The 17,083-nt window shown below is 34.9% G+C and overlaps 1 protein-coding gene across 4 annotated transcripts in view; it reads left to right on the top strand.

The window, feature by feature from the left end:
- The window catches only part of stxbp5a (syntaxin binding protein 5a (tomosyn)), a 165,109-nt gene that overhangs the window by 108,059 nt on the left and 39,967 nt on the right, over positions 1 to 17,083 (top strand). For all 4 annotated transcript variants that reach the window (XM_038304198.1, XM_038304199.1, XM_038304200.1 and 1 more), the window contains exon 7: positions 3,430 to 3,513. In XM_038304198.1, the coding sequence (XP_038160126.1) occupies positions 3,430 to 3,513 (84 nt within the window). The remainder of the gene's footprint in view (positions 1 to 3,429; positions 3,514 to 17,083) is intronic.

Below are 17,083 nucleotides of genomic sequence, written 5' to 3' on the forward strand. Positions count from 1 at the left end.
TTATCAGTTCCTTGAGACTCTTTGTAGCCTGCCCATTTTCCAAAGATTTGCTTTATGAATATGTTGTGAATCATGCTCCTCTAGTTCTTCGTTTGAGTGTGTTTTTGGCATCTTAAAAAGATGAACATGTGCTTATGATCTGTCCATCTGGCTGTTCGGAGAAGTCTTCGGATACTCTCTGTCATCATTCTATCAAAAATGCAGCACTATGAGGAAAAATTATAAATAACCTTTTTGGCTTCCTTTATTAGAGCACATGAAAATCCCCTTGCAAATCCAAATAGTTATGACTGACTTTCCGGTCAAGAATAATTTTGATTTGTTAAGCAAGAGATACTATAAAAATATTTTTATTTATTGCATGTCTTGCAAAAAACATTGGAATTTTCACATTAAGAAATTAGAAATAGAAATATTTCTTTTTAATGCACTGAATATTTGGCACTTTTGACTTTCCCTACCTGCTCTAGTCTCAATTTATCCTATATACATATTTCTTTTTGTGTGAAATGTTTGAGCACAAATATATATATATAATGTATAATAAATATATTTCTACCTTTTTAGTAGTTGTAATTTTTTTTATTATAAAAAAGAGCAGCTGAATAAATAATATTATAGAGACAGTTCACTAGTGGGTTGAGCTATTCTTGATACAGACTAGTGAGCACCTTATGTGGCCTTATGCGGCCCCCTGGCTTGCACAGGCATCATGTTTTCCTGAGGTTAATGCATTCTGATGTAAAGGTGACCTCTGCCACTGTATATGGTAGATTGCAGGCTTTTAAAGTTGTTCCTCCAGCAATGCTATGTAAATATTCAACCTACTGTACCAGCAGCATTCACCAGCTTCCCTGTCCCAGCTAAAGACATGTCCATATCATGGTACTTCCGTCGCCATTTTCTCTGTGAAAATGTTGCATTGTGTTTACTTCAATGTCCATTGGTATTTTCTAATGCATAACCCCCTCCACCCACAAGAGCTGTGGATATCTGCCTTCATGTATCAATGGCAAAGACCTTCCGGTTGCCTTTTCTGATTAACACTCCCCCTATCTGGTTCAGTTTTTTCTAGAGAACAGCTAGTTAGGTTTGCAATTGTGCCATACAGTTCCTATTTTTAAATCTCTTTTTGAGCAGTTTCTCTATTCAAAGCTGGGATTTTTTATGCACTAGTGTATTTATTTATAAAGCACTTATAACCCAAAGGGCAACCAATGTGTTGTACAGGTGAATAACAAATGCATTGAAAATAGTAACAAAATCATAAATATCAATATAATGCAAGGTTGACAATGGCAAGCAATTAGATCTGCAATTACGGGCATATAAGAAAGGGGACTGGTCTAATTATTGTCATGTCTGGAATTAAAAGCAAGTTCAAAAAGATAAATATTTAAATTGAGCTAAAAATCCCATAAAGTTCTTACAAAACTCAAAGACACTGAGACGCTGTTCTAAATCTTTGGAGCTGCAGCTGTAGGCTTTTTCTTCCCTGGCTCTGGAAACAGCTAAAAGCTTTTTGAGAGGTCTACCGGAGATGTGTGGATGTACAGCAACGTACAATCCAAAAACCTACGGTCCACAGGCGTAATCTGACCCATTACTGCAATTTCTCCAGCCTTCAAGAACCAGAAGAAGCACATCATGTAATAAAAAAGTGGCAAATTTTCTTTTAAAGAATAGAAAGTATCTTAATCTTAAAACATTGGAGTAAAGTTATAATACCATAGCAATGTGTTCTTTGTATATAAGAGAAAGTTTTATTTATACAGCTACAACTGGCCCTTTTAAGATGATGATTTCGGTGGACCCGATATTAAAATTAGTTCAACACCCCTGATGTTAATGTTCACTAGTGTAAAAAGGTGCAAGATCATTTACAGGACTTTATTAAATAAACTGATTCTTAAAACATTAACTTAAAACAACTACAGTAAGGAAACAACAGGAAGTGAAAGGAACACCAAAAATTGTACATCTCTTTTTATATATTAAAAAAAAGGCTGTTTTTACATTTTAAAGCAGAAGAGCAGAGGGGTTCAAATTTCCTCGATCACAGCAAAAGAACAAACAAACAATAGAGACACACCTACGTCACACCGACTGTACAATCCCCAATAAAAGGGGTGGAAAACTTTACAAAATTTACCTATTGTCATGATTTTTTCTAAGGCTCGGACCAACATGCAATGAAGCCAAACAGAGTGACACAATATTAAAGTTAAACGGGTTTTATTGAAGTGTATATTGAGTTAGGTGCAGAGTTCCTCCAAACTCTGCTCAGCCGGAAACTGGAAGACGAAGGGAAGACAGACTGTTAGGTTCAGGCTTAGTGGGAAATTGGAGTTGTCAATCTTGAAGGAGAGGAATTGTTGCCACTCACGTTTCCAGAGAAGCAGAGACACTTAGACTTCAGTCTGTGTGTTGGTCTTCCAGAGAATGTTTGATTCGGTGGAGGGCGGAACAGGGTTTACCCAGAACTCGGACGGAGTGGAATGATGTAGCCGCTGGTTGCAACTCAGTTTTCCTGTGGTACTTGAACTTGTCGTGGTGAAGATGACTTCCTTACTCAGAGAGATCTCAGTGTTCTCAAAGGTGGCTGGATCCAAACCTCTTGTTTGGAATCCGTCGCTCAGTGTATGACTCACTTGATCCCACTTGGGAGGAGGCGGTCCAAAAAGGTCCAGTTTGCAGGAAGGCTTCCTGCCGATTGACAAAGAACAAACAAGGTTTAGTCTCAGGGAGAAACAAGCGCTCAGTAAAACTCTATGTGATCTCAGCATGACTAGAGGACAAAAACTCAAAATGCAAAAACTCAACTTGTTCAATTTGAACAAATTAAAGCTAAGCAATCATCTAAATCCAAACAAAACCGAAAATAAGTTTAGGTTTTTGTTTGGGAAGCTTGCTTGATTTTTCAATTGGGTCCTCAGAAAGCAAAACAGATCCCAGCCCTATTCTATTTTACTACATAAGAAATAAAATATTTTCATGTACCCCTTGCAATGCAAACTACCCCCAGTTAGGAATCAAGCTCTAAAGGATTCGGTACTCAATTGATGTACTGTGTTTATGTGGTTTGCTGTGTTAGATAAATATAATGCCCACACAGTCACAGAACATTTAAAGATTTCTTTCTTTATTCTGAGACAGTTGTGCCGAATATTAAAATCTTAACATACTGAGACTGAGTGGGGTAGGTATTGTTTCTATAAATAGGTTGTCAAGAATCAAAGCAGCCCTTTCTTCTTTTTGTGAGCCTTTTTTTCCCTTTTCAGCTGTCAACCAGGAGAAGCAGGTTTTCACTTACACTGACTTTCTATCATGCTGTGCAGGAATGTCAAGAGTATTACTTCAGTTTCTGCTCATCAGAGGGTATTCTCTATCCCCCAGTTTCAATGAATGCTTGTCGCTCTTCTTCTGCAGCTTATAATTGGATATGAGTCTGGAATCGTGGTCCTGTGGGATTTGAAATCCAAGAAGGCAGACTACCGCTACACTTATGACGAGGTAGGGAAATCTCGCTGATTTATACTTTCAGTTTTGCAATAAACTAAGCCAACTGTATCTTTTATAACCTTGAAAATGGATCACATATTCATGATCTTTTTCACCTTTGCGTTTGGAGCTTTTCTAACAAATAAAGTACCGGTAAGTGGTTTATCAATATGTGTAGTAGCTGGAATTGAAGTTTAATTTAAGATTTAATTAATCTTTTCTTTCATAGATTTGTTTAAAGCTTACCTATGAAATTGTGTTTATTTTCACATTTTAAGTCAGGTGTGTGCAGTGGTGTCAAAAGTACACACATTTGTTACTTAAGTAGAAGTATAGATGCTGCAGTTTGAAAACACTCTGGTAGAAGTTGAAGTATCAACTTGACCTCTTTACTCAAGTAAAAGTGAAAAAGTATGTGCTCCAAAGACTACTTAAAGTATAAAAGTATAAATAATCTGTTGTCAGAAAATTTTGATTTCCTACATTGATTTATCCCATTTACTCACTATCAAATTTTTTACTCAGTCTGTTTTACCTGCAAGGCCATTCAATTCTCTGCGTGAGGATGTTTGTAGACCAGACATAGCTTCTTCCCAAAACAAGCCAGATTCTTTCTCAGGGTTTATTCATAACATCTTACTGTTAACCAAAGTGTCTGTAATTAGCTGTATATCTCTTTGCAAAGATACGATGAATAAAGTGCGACTGAGTGAAATCAATCGATCTCCATTTATTTAACTAGGGTGAATATTTGAATGCTTCTTTCCCACTATGGTAACCTTTAAAAAAACTGCAAGATTCCACTATATGAACTGAAAGCTCAGTTTTACAACTATTTTGAAAAATTCTTTGAGATAGGGCCAAGGATGAGGGAGGTCTTGTTGGTCTCCATCTCCTGATACGTTCTCGCCTGAGTCCGATTTTTCAGACATTTCAACATCTTTTTCTGAATTCAACATTGTAGCATGGCATAGACAATTCACGTTTGCGGTTTGAAGAACACCTGCTTGCTTCTAATGATTTCCTTTGGCATCAGCACAAATTTGACAAATAGCTAACCAATGAGTGTTTGCGTTATATGAATGGATGGAGCCAATGATCTGCATTGGATGGCACACATGCCGTGAAATAAATTTTTATAACCATTAAATCGAAGCCAAGAGTAACGACTAACGTTTGTTTTAAAAACTTAAGGAATAGAAAATACAGATACTTGTGTGAAAATGTAATGAGTAGAATTCAGAAGTGGGAAGAAAAATAAGTAATGGAGTAAAGCATAGATACCTAAAAAGTGTACTTAAGTACAGTAACGAAGTATTTGTACTTTGTTATTTGACACCTCTGGAGATAGCCAGGTCCTATTCAAGAGATACTGTAGATATATTTAAGCAATATCTCAATCTTAAACCAGATTTTATGGCTTAAAAATTATATTTTATATCTATTTCGGACACAACAGCGCTCCGAAAATAGAAATGACCTTAAAAACAGGTATTTAGTCACAGAGTTGAGGTTCAACAGTCATTATAAAAACAGGATCAAAGTTTTTATTATAGGTTTGTCAGAAGAGCCTAATAGATGTACAATTGATGTCTACAAGCCTGGCTTTAATTGAGCCGTTTCATTCAGACAAATGGGTTACTTCTCTTGAAAAAAAAATGCAGAAGTTTGTGGAACGAGTTTATTAATGTTTGACATGAGTCATAAAGTTTAAAACAAAATTCTAACAACTTTTTAATTCTGAATGTGCAGTATGTAAGGTCTACTCTTAAATAACTGGAATTGCTACTGATTACCAAACAAATCCTGATCCTCATCCTTGGTAAATAGCCAACTCTTTGTCAGTGATTTTTTTCCACTAATCATTAGATGCTCAGGAGTTACTTTCAATGCGATAAGAGTGATTAGCACTCTGGACTACTAATGAGAAATGAGTGAAGAAAATAGGCAAGTGTGTGCTAATAATTTGGAGATTTCATTCATTTCATTCATTAAGTGGCTTTAGCAAGAACTAAAAATCTGAACAGGACTTTTCGTTTATAAGCCTTGGCCACATAGAGGACTGCAAGTAAGGTCTACCTGTATTTGCTCATAAGCTGACCTCTTTGATACTGTTAAACTTAAAAAAAACATACTAAAGATTACATATTTTAAGTATGTCCGGAGGAAATCTTTCTGTTTTCTTCATCTGTCATTCCCATGTCTTAGATAAACTTATCACCTCCCTCTGCTTCTGAAGGTCACATTCTCTAAACGGAAATTTCCCAAAAGGGCTGGTTTCCATTTCCCAAATGTGCTCCTTCTCTGCATTTACACAGCATGGCTTTGAATAGGAAGCAGATAAACTCCAGTGATACCGACCCGTTCTTTTATTTTTTGCAAAATGTTGCATATAAATTTCTCTTGGGCAAATACAATTGATTATATGTAAAAATCCTAAATCTGTAGAGTGATTTTGCCTGAAACCATCCTGCAGATCTTTGATGTTCCTTATCACTAGGGTGTTGTGGTTAAGATCGTACTGTTACGTATCCTAAATTTACCCCTGTGAACCAGCTGATGTAAAAATGTGTTTTGCTGACTTTTAAAGGGAGTAGCATGAGACTTGGTATTAGCATGAAATTTATATTAAGATGTGGGTTGTGTAGAAAAAATTATCTTAAGGTTCACAAAAACGCTCTCAGTTAAAAGTTTAGCAAACTGTTAAAAAGACAGCAACTTAAGATTTTATTTTGCAAAGAATCTATTATTTAGACAATAAAATAAGCTGAAAACTAGATGGAGAACTCTGTTTCAGTAGAAGAAATTGAGTAGAGATCGCTGTTGTGCAAAGGATTATGCAGTTTACCAAATTAAAACAAACATTTCTACCATAGTTAAAATCTTCACAATCAAATATTTAAATAAAAACAATACAATAAGTCTAAATAAGTCAAAACAATAAAGTCTAGAGTTGTTTTTAAGGTTGTTTGTTTCAAACCTAAGTGCAATTTCAGTTCAAATATCAGAATCAGATCTTTCTGCCTTAGTTGTGCTTATAACTCTACTGAGCAACAATCTGCAGGTTTTACTACACAGATTTAAATGCACTAAATTTTTCTTCTGAAAATATATTTTTTAGATCACTAAAGCCCAACACTGGATACATACATTGAATTAAAAGAGATATAATATCATTTATGTCATCAACAAACATTATAAAAAATGTTATTACTCTGACAAAATACAGTATGGATTAGATATTATTAGTATTTTTTGAGATCATGACTAAATACTAACCAAATCTCAGGGTCTCTGAATCTTATTGAAACAAGGTTGTGAAATTAAATAAGTTTAAATATTGTTTCCCGAAACTATAGTGTATTCTTCAAGCTTTATTCTCTTTTCTTGCTGGGTGTTTGTATTTAAACCCCAGTTTGCCCAGAAGCTTGCTGAGGAGAATCAAAGTATTTGACTGAAATGAACATGGAAGCTTCCTGTCTTCAGCAAGAGAGCAAAACAAAGCAGTGCCGAATCTAGAATTTTAAATAACCTACAGTAATGTTGGTGGCTAGTTATCAAGGAAATTATGAAGTGAGAGACAGAATACGAGTAAATGGTTTATCTTCATCTTTTTCACAATATTTCAAAGTAGACAGGAGTAAAAGATTATTTCTTACATAAGCAAATACATTACATGTATATGAAAGCTTCTGATGCTTTAACAATTTGGAAAAAGACTGCAAAATGTAGGAAGCAAAAATGTTTTTTTGTTTTTGCTGAGGTTCAGATATAAAGTCAAAGTTACAAAACGTTGGTTCTACAAACTGTTAAAGAGCTGAGAGAGCAAAACGTCTAGGTTTCTTTGAGCGGATTGTCTATTGTTGGCTGCAGATCAGCACTATGGGTTTCCAGTAAGTGCTAGCCAGAGAGCATCTGTCACTCTGATCCCTGACTCCTCTGTCCCATCTGACTCAACACATTGCACCTAGTTTGGCGATAAACAATTGTTCATGGATCACCATGGATGAAATTTTGATTCCAGAAGTGGGGGATATATATATATATATATATATATATATATATATATATATATATATATATATATATATATATATATATATATATATATATATATATATATATATATATATATATATATATATATATATATATATATATATATATATATATATATATATATATATATATATATATATATATATATATAGTTATAAGTTCTTCTGTGTTTGTTTCCACCACTTTCTCTTGTATCTCAGCTATCCCTTTTCTGACAAAATATATGGATACATGACATGAACAATTGGACAAATTGGTGTGCAACAATCCATGTAGATTTAAAACAAATACTTTTACAATTATTATGAGCTTGGATATATAAAATCACATTTATAGATTGTATTTTTTCTTTTTATTGTAATAATAATAATATATAACAATAATATGTTTTATTAATTAGCAGTTTTAACAAAAAAATACACTTTACAATATTATTGAAAGCTTTAAAATGCGGAGGAGGATGTTGAAGTGGATATGCCGCTCTATGGAGCTAGTGAGGGTTTTTTAGGAGGGGGTGTTACACAGTTCCTTGAGTGTCAGTCTAAGTCTATTACGCTTCTCTCGATTCTTTCAGACATCCCGGCTGCGAGTATGACAACCAAACACACAAACACATGACACTGGTTCAAATCTTTGTGTAAATTAATACATCTGATATTACAACCCTTCTAGATTACGTGACCCAAGTAAATAACAATTGCCCAACAAAAAGTATTAGATTCCCTCACGGACTGTTTGCTGACCTACAGTCTTCTCCAAGACTGTAACTCCATTTAAGATATATATATATATAAAAAAATAAAAAGCTAAATGTACAAGAAAGCAGAGAAAAAGACTAGCGACCATACAGTTCTCAAGCAGCGCTGTGATCAACCTATCAGAGTCCGATTCAGTGGTGCATCAGATGTTTGTAAGGTGAGCTTCTCAGAATGACAGCAGTGACAGCCAATCATATAAGAAAAGACTAACTTTTCTTGTGTTCCAGAGTAACTTGTGGATGGTCTAAACTCAGGGAAGCGGGCTTCAGCTTGAGCTGTGGTTTTCCCGATAGGTCCTAGTGCTCCATGAGTGTTGGTGTACTGTAGCGTAACATCGTTTTTGGACAGTAAAAAGTGCAGGGGACCAAATGGAAAAGTGCAGGGGACATGTGCCCCCCCCCCCCCCCCCCAAAAAAAAAAAAAAAATTACGTCTGTGCATATAACAATCATATTTTTACTCCCTTTCCTGCTGGTCTTTACATGTGCCTCCTGGTACATTTTTCATCTTACAGAATGCAGGATTTAATTATTTTCGTTTTCAGGCTTTTAATAGACCTATTGTTCAAACTCACTCATATATTCTGCTGTCAGTTCCAAAAACAGGTCACTCTTTGCCTTGTATCTCTAAATTGTCATCCTGTATAGATTTTTCATACTTGTGTCATTTTCTTAGTGCTTGCATTTATTCTCTTTTTCCTTCATGCTATAAAAACGAAGGTTTTATCTCTTATTTAAGCCTCTTTTTCCTATCTTATATCTGTTTCTACTTTTCATTTTCTTGCTTTCAAGCCTGGAAATATATATTGTTACTATTTTATTGTTCAAATGCACTTTAAAAGAAGTGTATCCCTGGTTTTTCAATAGCAATGAAGATTACACTCGTCTTATAATTTCCTATATAGTAAATGAGGTAGAAGTTGGCCTATGATTTATAAAGAGAGTGTAAACACCAATTCTGTAACTAAACTTCTGGACATGTTTTCGGGGAAGATTTAGTTTGGAAAAACACAAATTATATAACCTAAAAAGCATTTAATGGAATACAACAAAGAATAATTTACATTTATGACTAGTTGGGTAATCTTTTATTTTTATTTTTATTTTTTTACCAAAACTAAACCTGATGATAGAGCTTATGAGTATGATATTCTTGAATAAATCTGCCGCTGGAAAGCTTTTTACTGACACTTCAGGCACTCCACAATTTTATTTTGCTGCATTATGTATTTGAATGCATTATTTAGTATAATTGATTTAATTCCAAAATCAACATAATGCATATTACTTTTGATGTTGAAAAGTTAAATAATGAATTAGTGCAATGAAGCTGATTACTTTAATTAGGAGAGTGAAACAAAGAAGAGAGGTTAGCCCCTAGCTGAACTAGCTCAACATATTTCTACCATGTTTTTTTTCTACCAGAAACAAACATTTCAGAGACATACTTTTTCAACATAGTTTAAACATAGTTTAAAAAGTATGTTAAATGAATACATTATATATCTCTATATATTACTTAGTATCAGTATCAGAAAAGCCAGTGTTGGTGAAGGTAAGCAAATCGCATGACCTATTTTTTTGAGAGGTAAAACAATAAGTTTAGAGATGCTTCAACAGTTTTTTGTTTTTTTTAAAAGAAATTACTGTTGATAATATTGTACAATGTTGTTAGTTAAGGTCACTGCTAATGTTGGATAACCATTTGCTGGCTTTATTTTGCATGTGTTTTTATTCGTTAGGCTTTTCAATCAGTGATTTCACCTTATTGGGCCCTAATAGATTGCTGAAAACAGGGTTATGTGATGGTTCTACCCTTTTGGGACTCTGATATTTTAGTTTTCAGTTATTAGTTATTCTGTTTTGTTGATCTTTGGTTTATTTGCCATTATATTTAAGCAGTCTTTAGTTTCTATCTGTTGCCCCCTTGTGCTTGTTTCCTTTCCCCTTGGCTTCCTTCTAGTTAGTTCCATTCACACCTTATTCAGCTTATTAATCCACCCTTTGTTCTATTCTCCTTATATACCTCACCTCTGCAGTCATTCAGTGCTGGTTCCTTGTTGTTGTTTTTTTGTTCCCTCGTCTGGCTTCCCTCAAGATTTTTCACTGATGCTTTGTTTTTTTTTTTTTTGGTTCTTAGTATTTTGGATTTTTGGTTGTCTGCTGCTGTTTTTAATAAAATCTAGAAGATTCATCTCTGCCTCCTGGTCTCTGCATTTGGGTCCTTAACCAACCTCCATACAAATCGTGACAGGTTACTTTAAAGCTGGTGAAAAGAAAGTGGCATTGACCCTCTATTACTCACAGAACCTGCTTGAACCCTGCAAAACAATTAACGTTATATTAAACTAAAACAATCTTTGGACAAATGTTAGCTTTTTTTAAACTGTGTCTTTTTTAATTGTGCTTTAAAACTGAAATTGACAACTTGAGCCATATAGTTATTGGTCTTTGGAGACATATCTTAATGTGGAAAAAAAAGCAGCAATAGGGTACTTATTATTTACTTGTATATATAGCATCCAATATATTACGTTATTGCAGGTGGAATCTAATGTAAAAATAAAAATTCTGTCTTTTTGATTGGCACTGATACCTCCATTTATTCAAACCTTATGTCGAATAGTGACTCAGTCTGGCTGGTTGTGAATACAAGCAAAAACACCAATTATTTGTAATGTAGGTAACCTTAGTCTGGTTTTATAAGCCAAAGCTTTTTTCCTTCTAAATAATTTTTTTAAGCCTGACAGATAAAGAGTCAAAAGCTGATTTTGCAAATCAAACCAAAACCAAATAAACCAAACCAAAACAATGCAGTGAATGTCATCACTGTGCTAAATGTTCCTGTTTGTAAAGGCTTTATCTTTCCACATAAATCCAAGAATAACATTACACAGCACATTTCTTTTTCAAATATGATTTAATGTCACTGCTTTTTCAATTTATTAACCTTAGAATATGATTTATATGAAAAAAAAGTGAAGGGATCAGAAGGGATCAGTAGTGCTGAACATGTTATTTTTTTTACTCTAAACTTCTGACCTTTCATCTAAAATCACTTTCTGGATTAAGTTCCACTTTTGGTTCAGATGAGGCAGTTAATAAGGATACAATACTCTCAAAATGTAAGATTCTGTTGTGTTCTGAGATGAATTCTGTCTAAGCCGCTTCCCTCGCTTCAGTCATGAGATGTGAGGATGAATCATATTTTTATTACAAAAACCATCTTAAGGAGCTCAATGGGGATTGTTTTATTTAGGGCTTATATAACAACAGCAGCTCAACAACAGACCCAAAGTGGATTTTACGTTCCAAAGCAAAAATGGATTTCTCAGTGGGAATCAGTGTTGACATTTTGCCCTGAGAGCTTGTTTTTGTAGACTTTCTTTTCATGGATGAATATTTGCATGCACATATTTACCCAAGTATGTTAAGGGGACAAGACTCTATATTAAGTCACATTTTGGGTCGATGAATAGCATATACAGTATTGACAAAGGGAATAATTATGTTAGTTAAAACATTTTTGGTGAAAAGTGTTTCTGGGCTTTCTTTAGCTTAAACTTACAGAATCAGGAAGGTACTGATAAATATATGTTCCTCTGGATTTGTTATTTTGATTAAAGCTGCATTTTATAAACTTCATTTTAGTGTAAGTTTATTTATTGATATAAAACAAAAAGGGTACACTACAAAAAATTTAAAATTTTTTCTTAAAATAAGTGTGTTCGTTCTTCGATTAAGGAGGTGAGGCACTTTGCTAATTGAACAAGACAATTACATATAAAATAAGAAAAAAACTATTGCATTGTCTTATTGCAAGTGCATATTATCCAATTATCTTATTTTATATAGTATAAAATCCAATTCCATTGACAAAAAACACTTAATTTAAGAAAGTTTACGTATTTCTAGATCGTTTTTGCAGAGTAAAATGTATATTAAATTGACTCAATACACACAGTGGTATGTTTCGACTATTAGACTTCAAGCATATTCATTAACATAATGAATGCCTCTCAGCTTCACTGCTGGAAATCAAAAAATCAAGCTGCAGTATTACCTCCTTTCTTCCCCTTTATAAGTGTAAATAAAAATAGCTATAAAAAAAGTTATTGTCACACACGCGTACTACCACTGTGTCCTGATTTTTTTATTTCTTTTAATGGAAACTGTAAATAATATTGAGTGATGAAAACCAAAGTCAAATTCCTTGTTGGTGTAACAAACTTCTTAATTGGCCAATTGAGATGACTCTTAATTTGGGTGATTTTGGACTACAGAATATGAAAAACCATGAATTCTAGAGTGTGTATGTAAATAGGGAGACTACAGGCGTGTGTGTCTGTGTGTGTGGCCATGTATTTGTTTTCCTGTTTCCTTGTGGTGACAGTGTCTAATCCATATCAGCATGACTTAATAAAGCTATATATTAAATATAACTTATGATAACATAAAAAATGCAGCCCAGATGCAGAAACAATTGCTGCAACTGTTTTTTTTTTTTGTGGGTTTTTTTAAACGCTTACTCATCTGATTCATTGAGGTAGTATATATCTGTTTAATATCTGGTCAAGTTTCCCTTTTGCATGAATCACTGAGGCGCTGCATTAGGGTGATCAGCCTGTGGCTCTATTTAGGGAAATCTCGGTTGCTTTAATAGCTACCTTTGGGTCAGCTTCTTTCCTTCCTTTGACTTCTCTCGTTTTCTTCTCGGCAATACTCCAATCAACACAATGACACCATGGTTATTAAACTGGATATTAATAGTGTTTGAAGTGTGAGTGGATGCCAAGTCCTGTTGGAAAATAAATTAACATCCCTATAAAACTTAACATTCATTTTTAATTTATAGGTAATTTCAAATAGTTCCAAGGTCACCTTTCCTTTTGAGCCAAATTTAGGGTAAAATTTGCAAAATCATCAAAAATGCATTATCAGTTATTTCTAGTGTGGCATTTGATGCTTCCTTCTGATTGTTAGAAGAGAAAGACATAAATCTAAGATATCCAGACGAATAGGTTTAACATGGACCTGATAAGAAAGCGCAGCAGGTAACATGGCTCTCTTTATTATATCTTACTGTGGAGATCTAACAACAGACCTTAACTGTACCTCTCTACTCTTTGTCCAGACATTTGGAGCTAAACTTAACAGGTTCTTCTCACTCAAGTTAGTTATGTTTTGTGCCCCCCGGGGGCCTTGGGTCCTGGGGGCTCCAACATTGCAGCGGCTGGAGGCTTTCCTCGGCGCCGTCTATCCTCCTCCCGTCGTGGGGAGGCAGATTTTCTGGGTTGGCCCCTCCTGGGCACCTTTGCACTTGGGGTCCCTTTGGGTGTCTGGGGCTTTGGGTCCCCCGGCACATGCCTCTGTTCACAGGAGGGGCGAATCTTTGGCTCTTCACAACCACTATTGAGCATTTTTCCTTTGGATAAACTTTACATGCACAAGTGCACTCTCACAAACAACTTGGTTCCATGTACTTAGAGATTCACTTCCATATAGAAAGCCCATATTCTTATCTTCAGCTACCACAATATACATGTCAGATTAAATAATACTACTTATAGTATCAAGGTGTTACTTTATTGTGTCTTTTATATTATATCTGTTGTTTTTGCTGTTCTTTTTACATCTCTTTGCAGGTGATAAAGCAGACTGAAGGTGTTTTATCGTTATCGCCATTTAACTCCTCTTTCATCTTTCATCTGTTTTTCCTTTCCTGTTCTACTTACATTGCAGTGTCCATAAAATCTGTAATACTCCCTGTATCTAGAGGAATACTATAGTGATAGCCGTACTGCTCCACTTGTGCGAGCAAAAACTTCCAAACACTACGTGGAGGTCTTATTAAGGACAAGTGTGTAATCACAACTTGACAAGAAACTTCTTTACATTTGCAGTTTTACCTTTATATTTCACGTATACATTCTTTTCCTAATCATTTTTGTAGCTCCAATTAATTTAATGACTAAAGTAAATTAAACTGATTCACAATAAAAACATAAAGAAAAAATGTCATGAGATTGAATAGCCAGGAGAAAAAGGTTTGTAAAAGGTGGTTGTAGTGGAATACCAAAATTCATAACCGACTAATCTCTAGATCACATTTACATTTATCTGACCTAAGCATTTGGAAGTGACAGAGAAATCAGAGTTTTAGTGTAACAGAGATACAAGCATTTGTAAACCAGGTGATAAAATTATGTTTATATTTATTGGGCTTAGCCTATCACTGCACTCTTTTCATAAACTAATGCTAATATAGTCAAGTGCTGAATAAAACTCAGTGGCGCCATATTACCATATTCTATTACTAAGACTGTTCATTCATCGTGTTAAAATCCTTATCTGCGCTCCCTGCATAACAACATAAGGATTCTGGCCGAGTTTGCATAAGTAGTTTTGCAAGTCATCTTGAAGGTTTATATGTTGATACTAGTAATATTTTTTACTAACCAGATTTAGCAAAATTTACGAATACATTAATAAAGTGTGTGGGGCCATGACAGGTTCGATTCCACTTTGCAATTGACCTCTAGCAAGCAGATAGATTGTTTGACTGTCTGATTTCTTACTTATCTGCTCTTGCTCCTGAATGAGGGAGATTATGGGAAGCGTTTTCCTGGCAGGGCTGCACAACGACATCCTGAGCTGTCAAGAGGCGATACGGGACGCTAGAGAATAAACCCGTACAGTACACACTAATGCACGCGTGTGTGCGGAGCTGACAAGCAGAAACCGTTTTGAGGATAGTTATGGCGTGTGAAGTGCTGGTGTTTGTGCATATTTTAACAGGTGAGAATTTTTTTTAAACCCTAATAAAAATAAATGTGATCAGTCAGCAGAAATGTATCCAGAACTTTTAAAAAACTACTTTAGACTTAAGCTCTGTAAAATAAAGGACTCCTACTATAAGACTATTATCGTGTCTGCCTGATTAAAAAGACTTTAAAAGCAAATAAGTCTTTTTACTTTTTAGGTACTTTTATTTTGTCAGGGCAATGAACTCTGATGCGACTGAAAAAGATGTGGTAGTTTAGAGCTCCTACTGGTCCCATTATGACACATTGCTGGCAGATTGTTCTACAGCTGAGGCTGTGACATACATATGCCTTGCATCTGGTTTCATCCCACAGTATTAATTTGTGTGCTTGTTATTGGCTTCACTGTAACTGTGTGTGTGTGTGTGTGTGTGTATGTGTGTGTGTGTGTGTACCTGTCTAGACCTCAGAGTGAGGACAATTTTCCCAATTTCACCATCAAATTGAGAACCAGTTGTTGCAAAGTGAGGACATTTTGCCGGTCCTCACATGCTATTTTGCTAATGGTTAGGTTTAGGGGTAAGGTGTCAATTTGGTTAGGGTTAGGGTTACAGTAGGTAGGCATTGGCAATGGTTAGGTTTAGGGGTAAGGTGTCAATTTGGTTAGGGTTACAGTAGGTAGGCATTGGCAATGGTTAGGTTTAGGGGTAAGGTGTCAGTTTGGTTAGGGTTAGGTAGGCATTGGCAATGGTTAGGTTTAGTGTTAGTTCTAGGTTTAGGACATAGAAAGGGTTGAAAATGACTGAAAACCAATGGAAGTCAATGGGAGTCAACACATGGTCCTCACTACGATGGCAAAACGAGTGTGTGTGTGTGTGGTGGTGGTTGTGGGGGGGGGGGCAGGGTGATCGTGTGTGGGTGTGTGTAAGTGCATGATGCTCTCCTCTGCCTATAATGTGTGTTGACTTTCTTGTCTCTTCCCTAAAGATCAATCTGTGGAAATGGGCCTAATGTGATAAATCATAAAATTAGTATTTTTAATTGGTATTGTTTCATTTGATGAGCGCCATGTGTTTTAATTACCCTGCTCATTTTCTAATTAGGCATAGTGGATTGGGGACTGTTGGGACTGTCAAAATCAACAGATTTTTACAAGGTTTGTAGCAGTCAGAACATCATTAATTGTGTAAATGAAGGATCTTGGTCAGGAAATATGTTTTTTTTCATAAGCTCTATTCATTTTCTGCCTTTTCTTAAATAATATTTACTTAATATTTTTTTTATATATTTTTCATTGATGTGACTTCTGATGATTCTTAGGTTTGACAGTTTTGTCTTACTCTACAGATAATTTTTTAATTTCAATACACGGAAACCTTTTAGAAACAAAGTGAAAAGGAACATCTTTAGAGTTTTTGTAATTCCCAGTGTAATCTTTATTTGAATTTCCAAATATAATAAGGTCTAAATGTTTGAAGAAACAAGTTATTCAACAATGTAACTCTCATTATTTCAAAAGCATGGAGCTTAATTATATTTAGCAAAATGGGAAACATCTTCACACTTTATTTAGGACACCTACACGATTACATCAATGCCATTTGGCACAGAACCTCAATGAATCATTTGTGGCAAATTTATGACAAGCCTATCCTTCTTCCTTGGCTGCAGCTCACTGAACCCACCACTTGTACCATGTCAGCGTCATCAGCCCAAAAACATATCAGAGCAGTTACTCATCATGTCTTAATATTACTGCGCAACAAATCTTCATATAAAAGAAAAAGGGAAACTCTAAGTGCTTTATGATAAGGGAAAGCTTTAGAATATCAGCTAACTACCCTAGTTGTCAAAAAGATTTGTGTCAATCAGGGTATGTCTTTATAAAACCTAAAGAAAAACAGTTAAAATGGATTCAAAATTTCAAGGTCAGACAAACATTGAAAACTTTGATTCTATAGCTATCTATTATTTACAAATAAGATTTTAAGAGCTTTTATTGT

The sequence above is a fragment of the Cyprinodon tularosa genome, unplaced genomic scaffold (assembly GCF_016077235.1).
Source record: "Cyprinodon tularosa strain WSP-4 unplaced genomic scaffold, ASM1607723v1 ctg528, whole genome shotgun sequence".
Classification (NCBI taxonomy): Eukaryota; Metazoa; Chordata; class Actinopteri; order Cyprinodontiformes; family Cyprinodontidae; genus Cyprinodon; species Cyprinodon tularosa.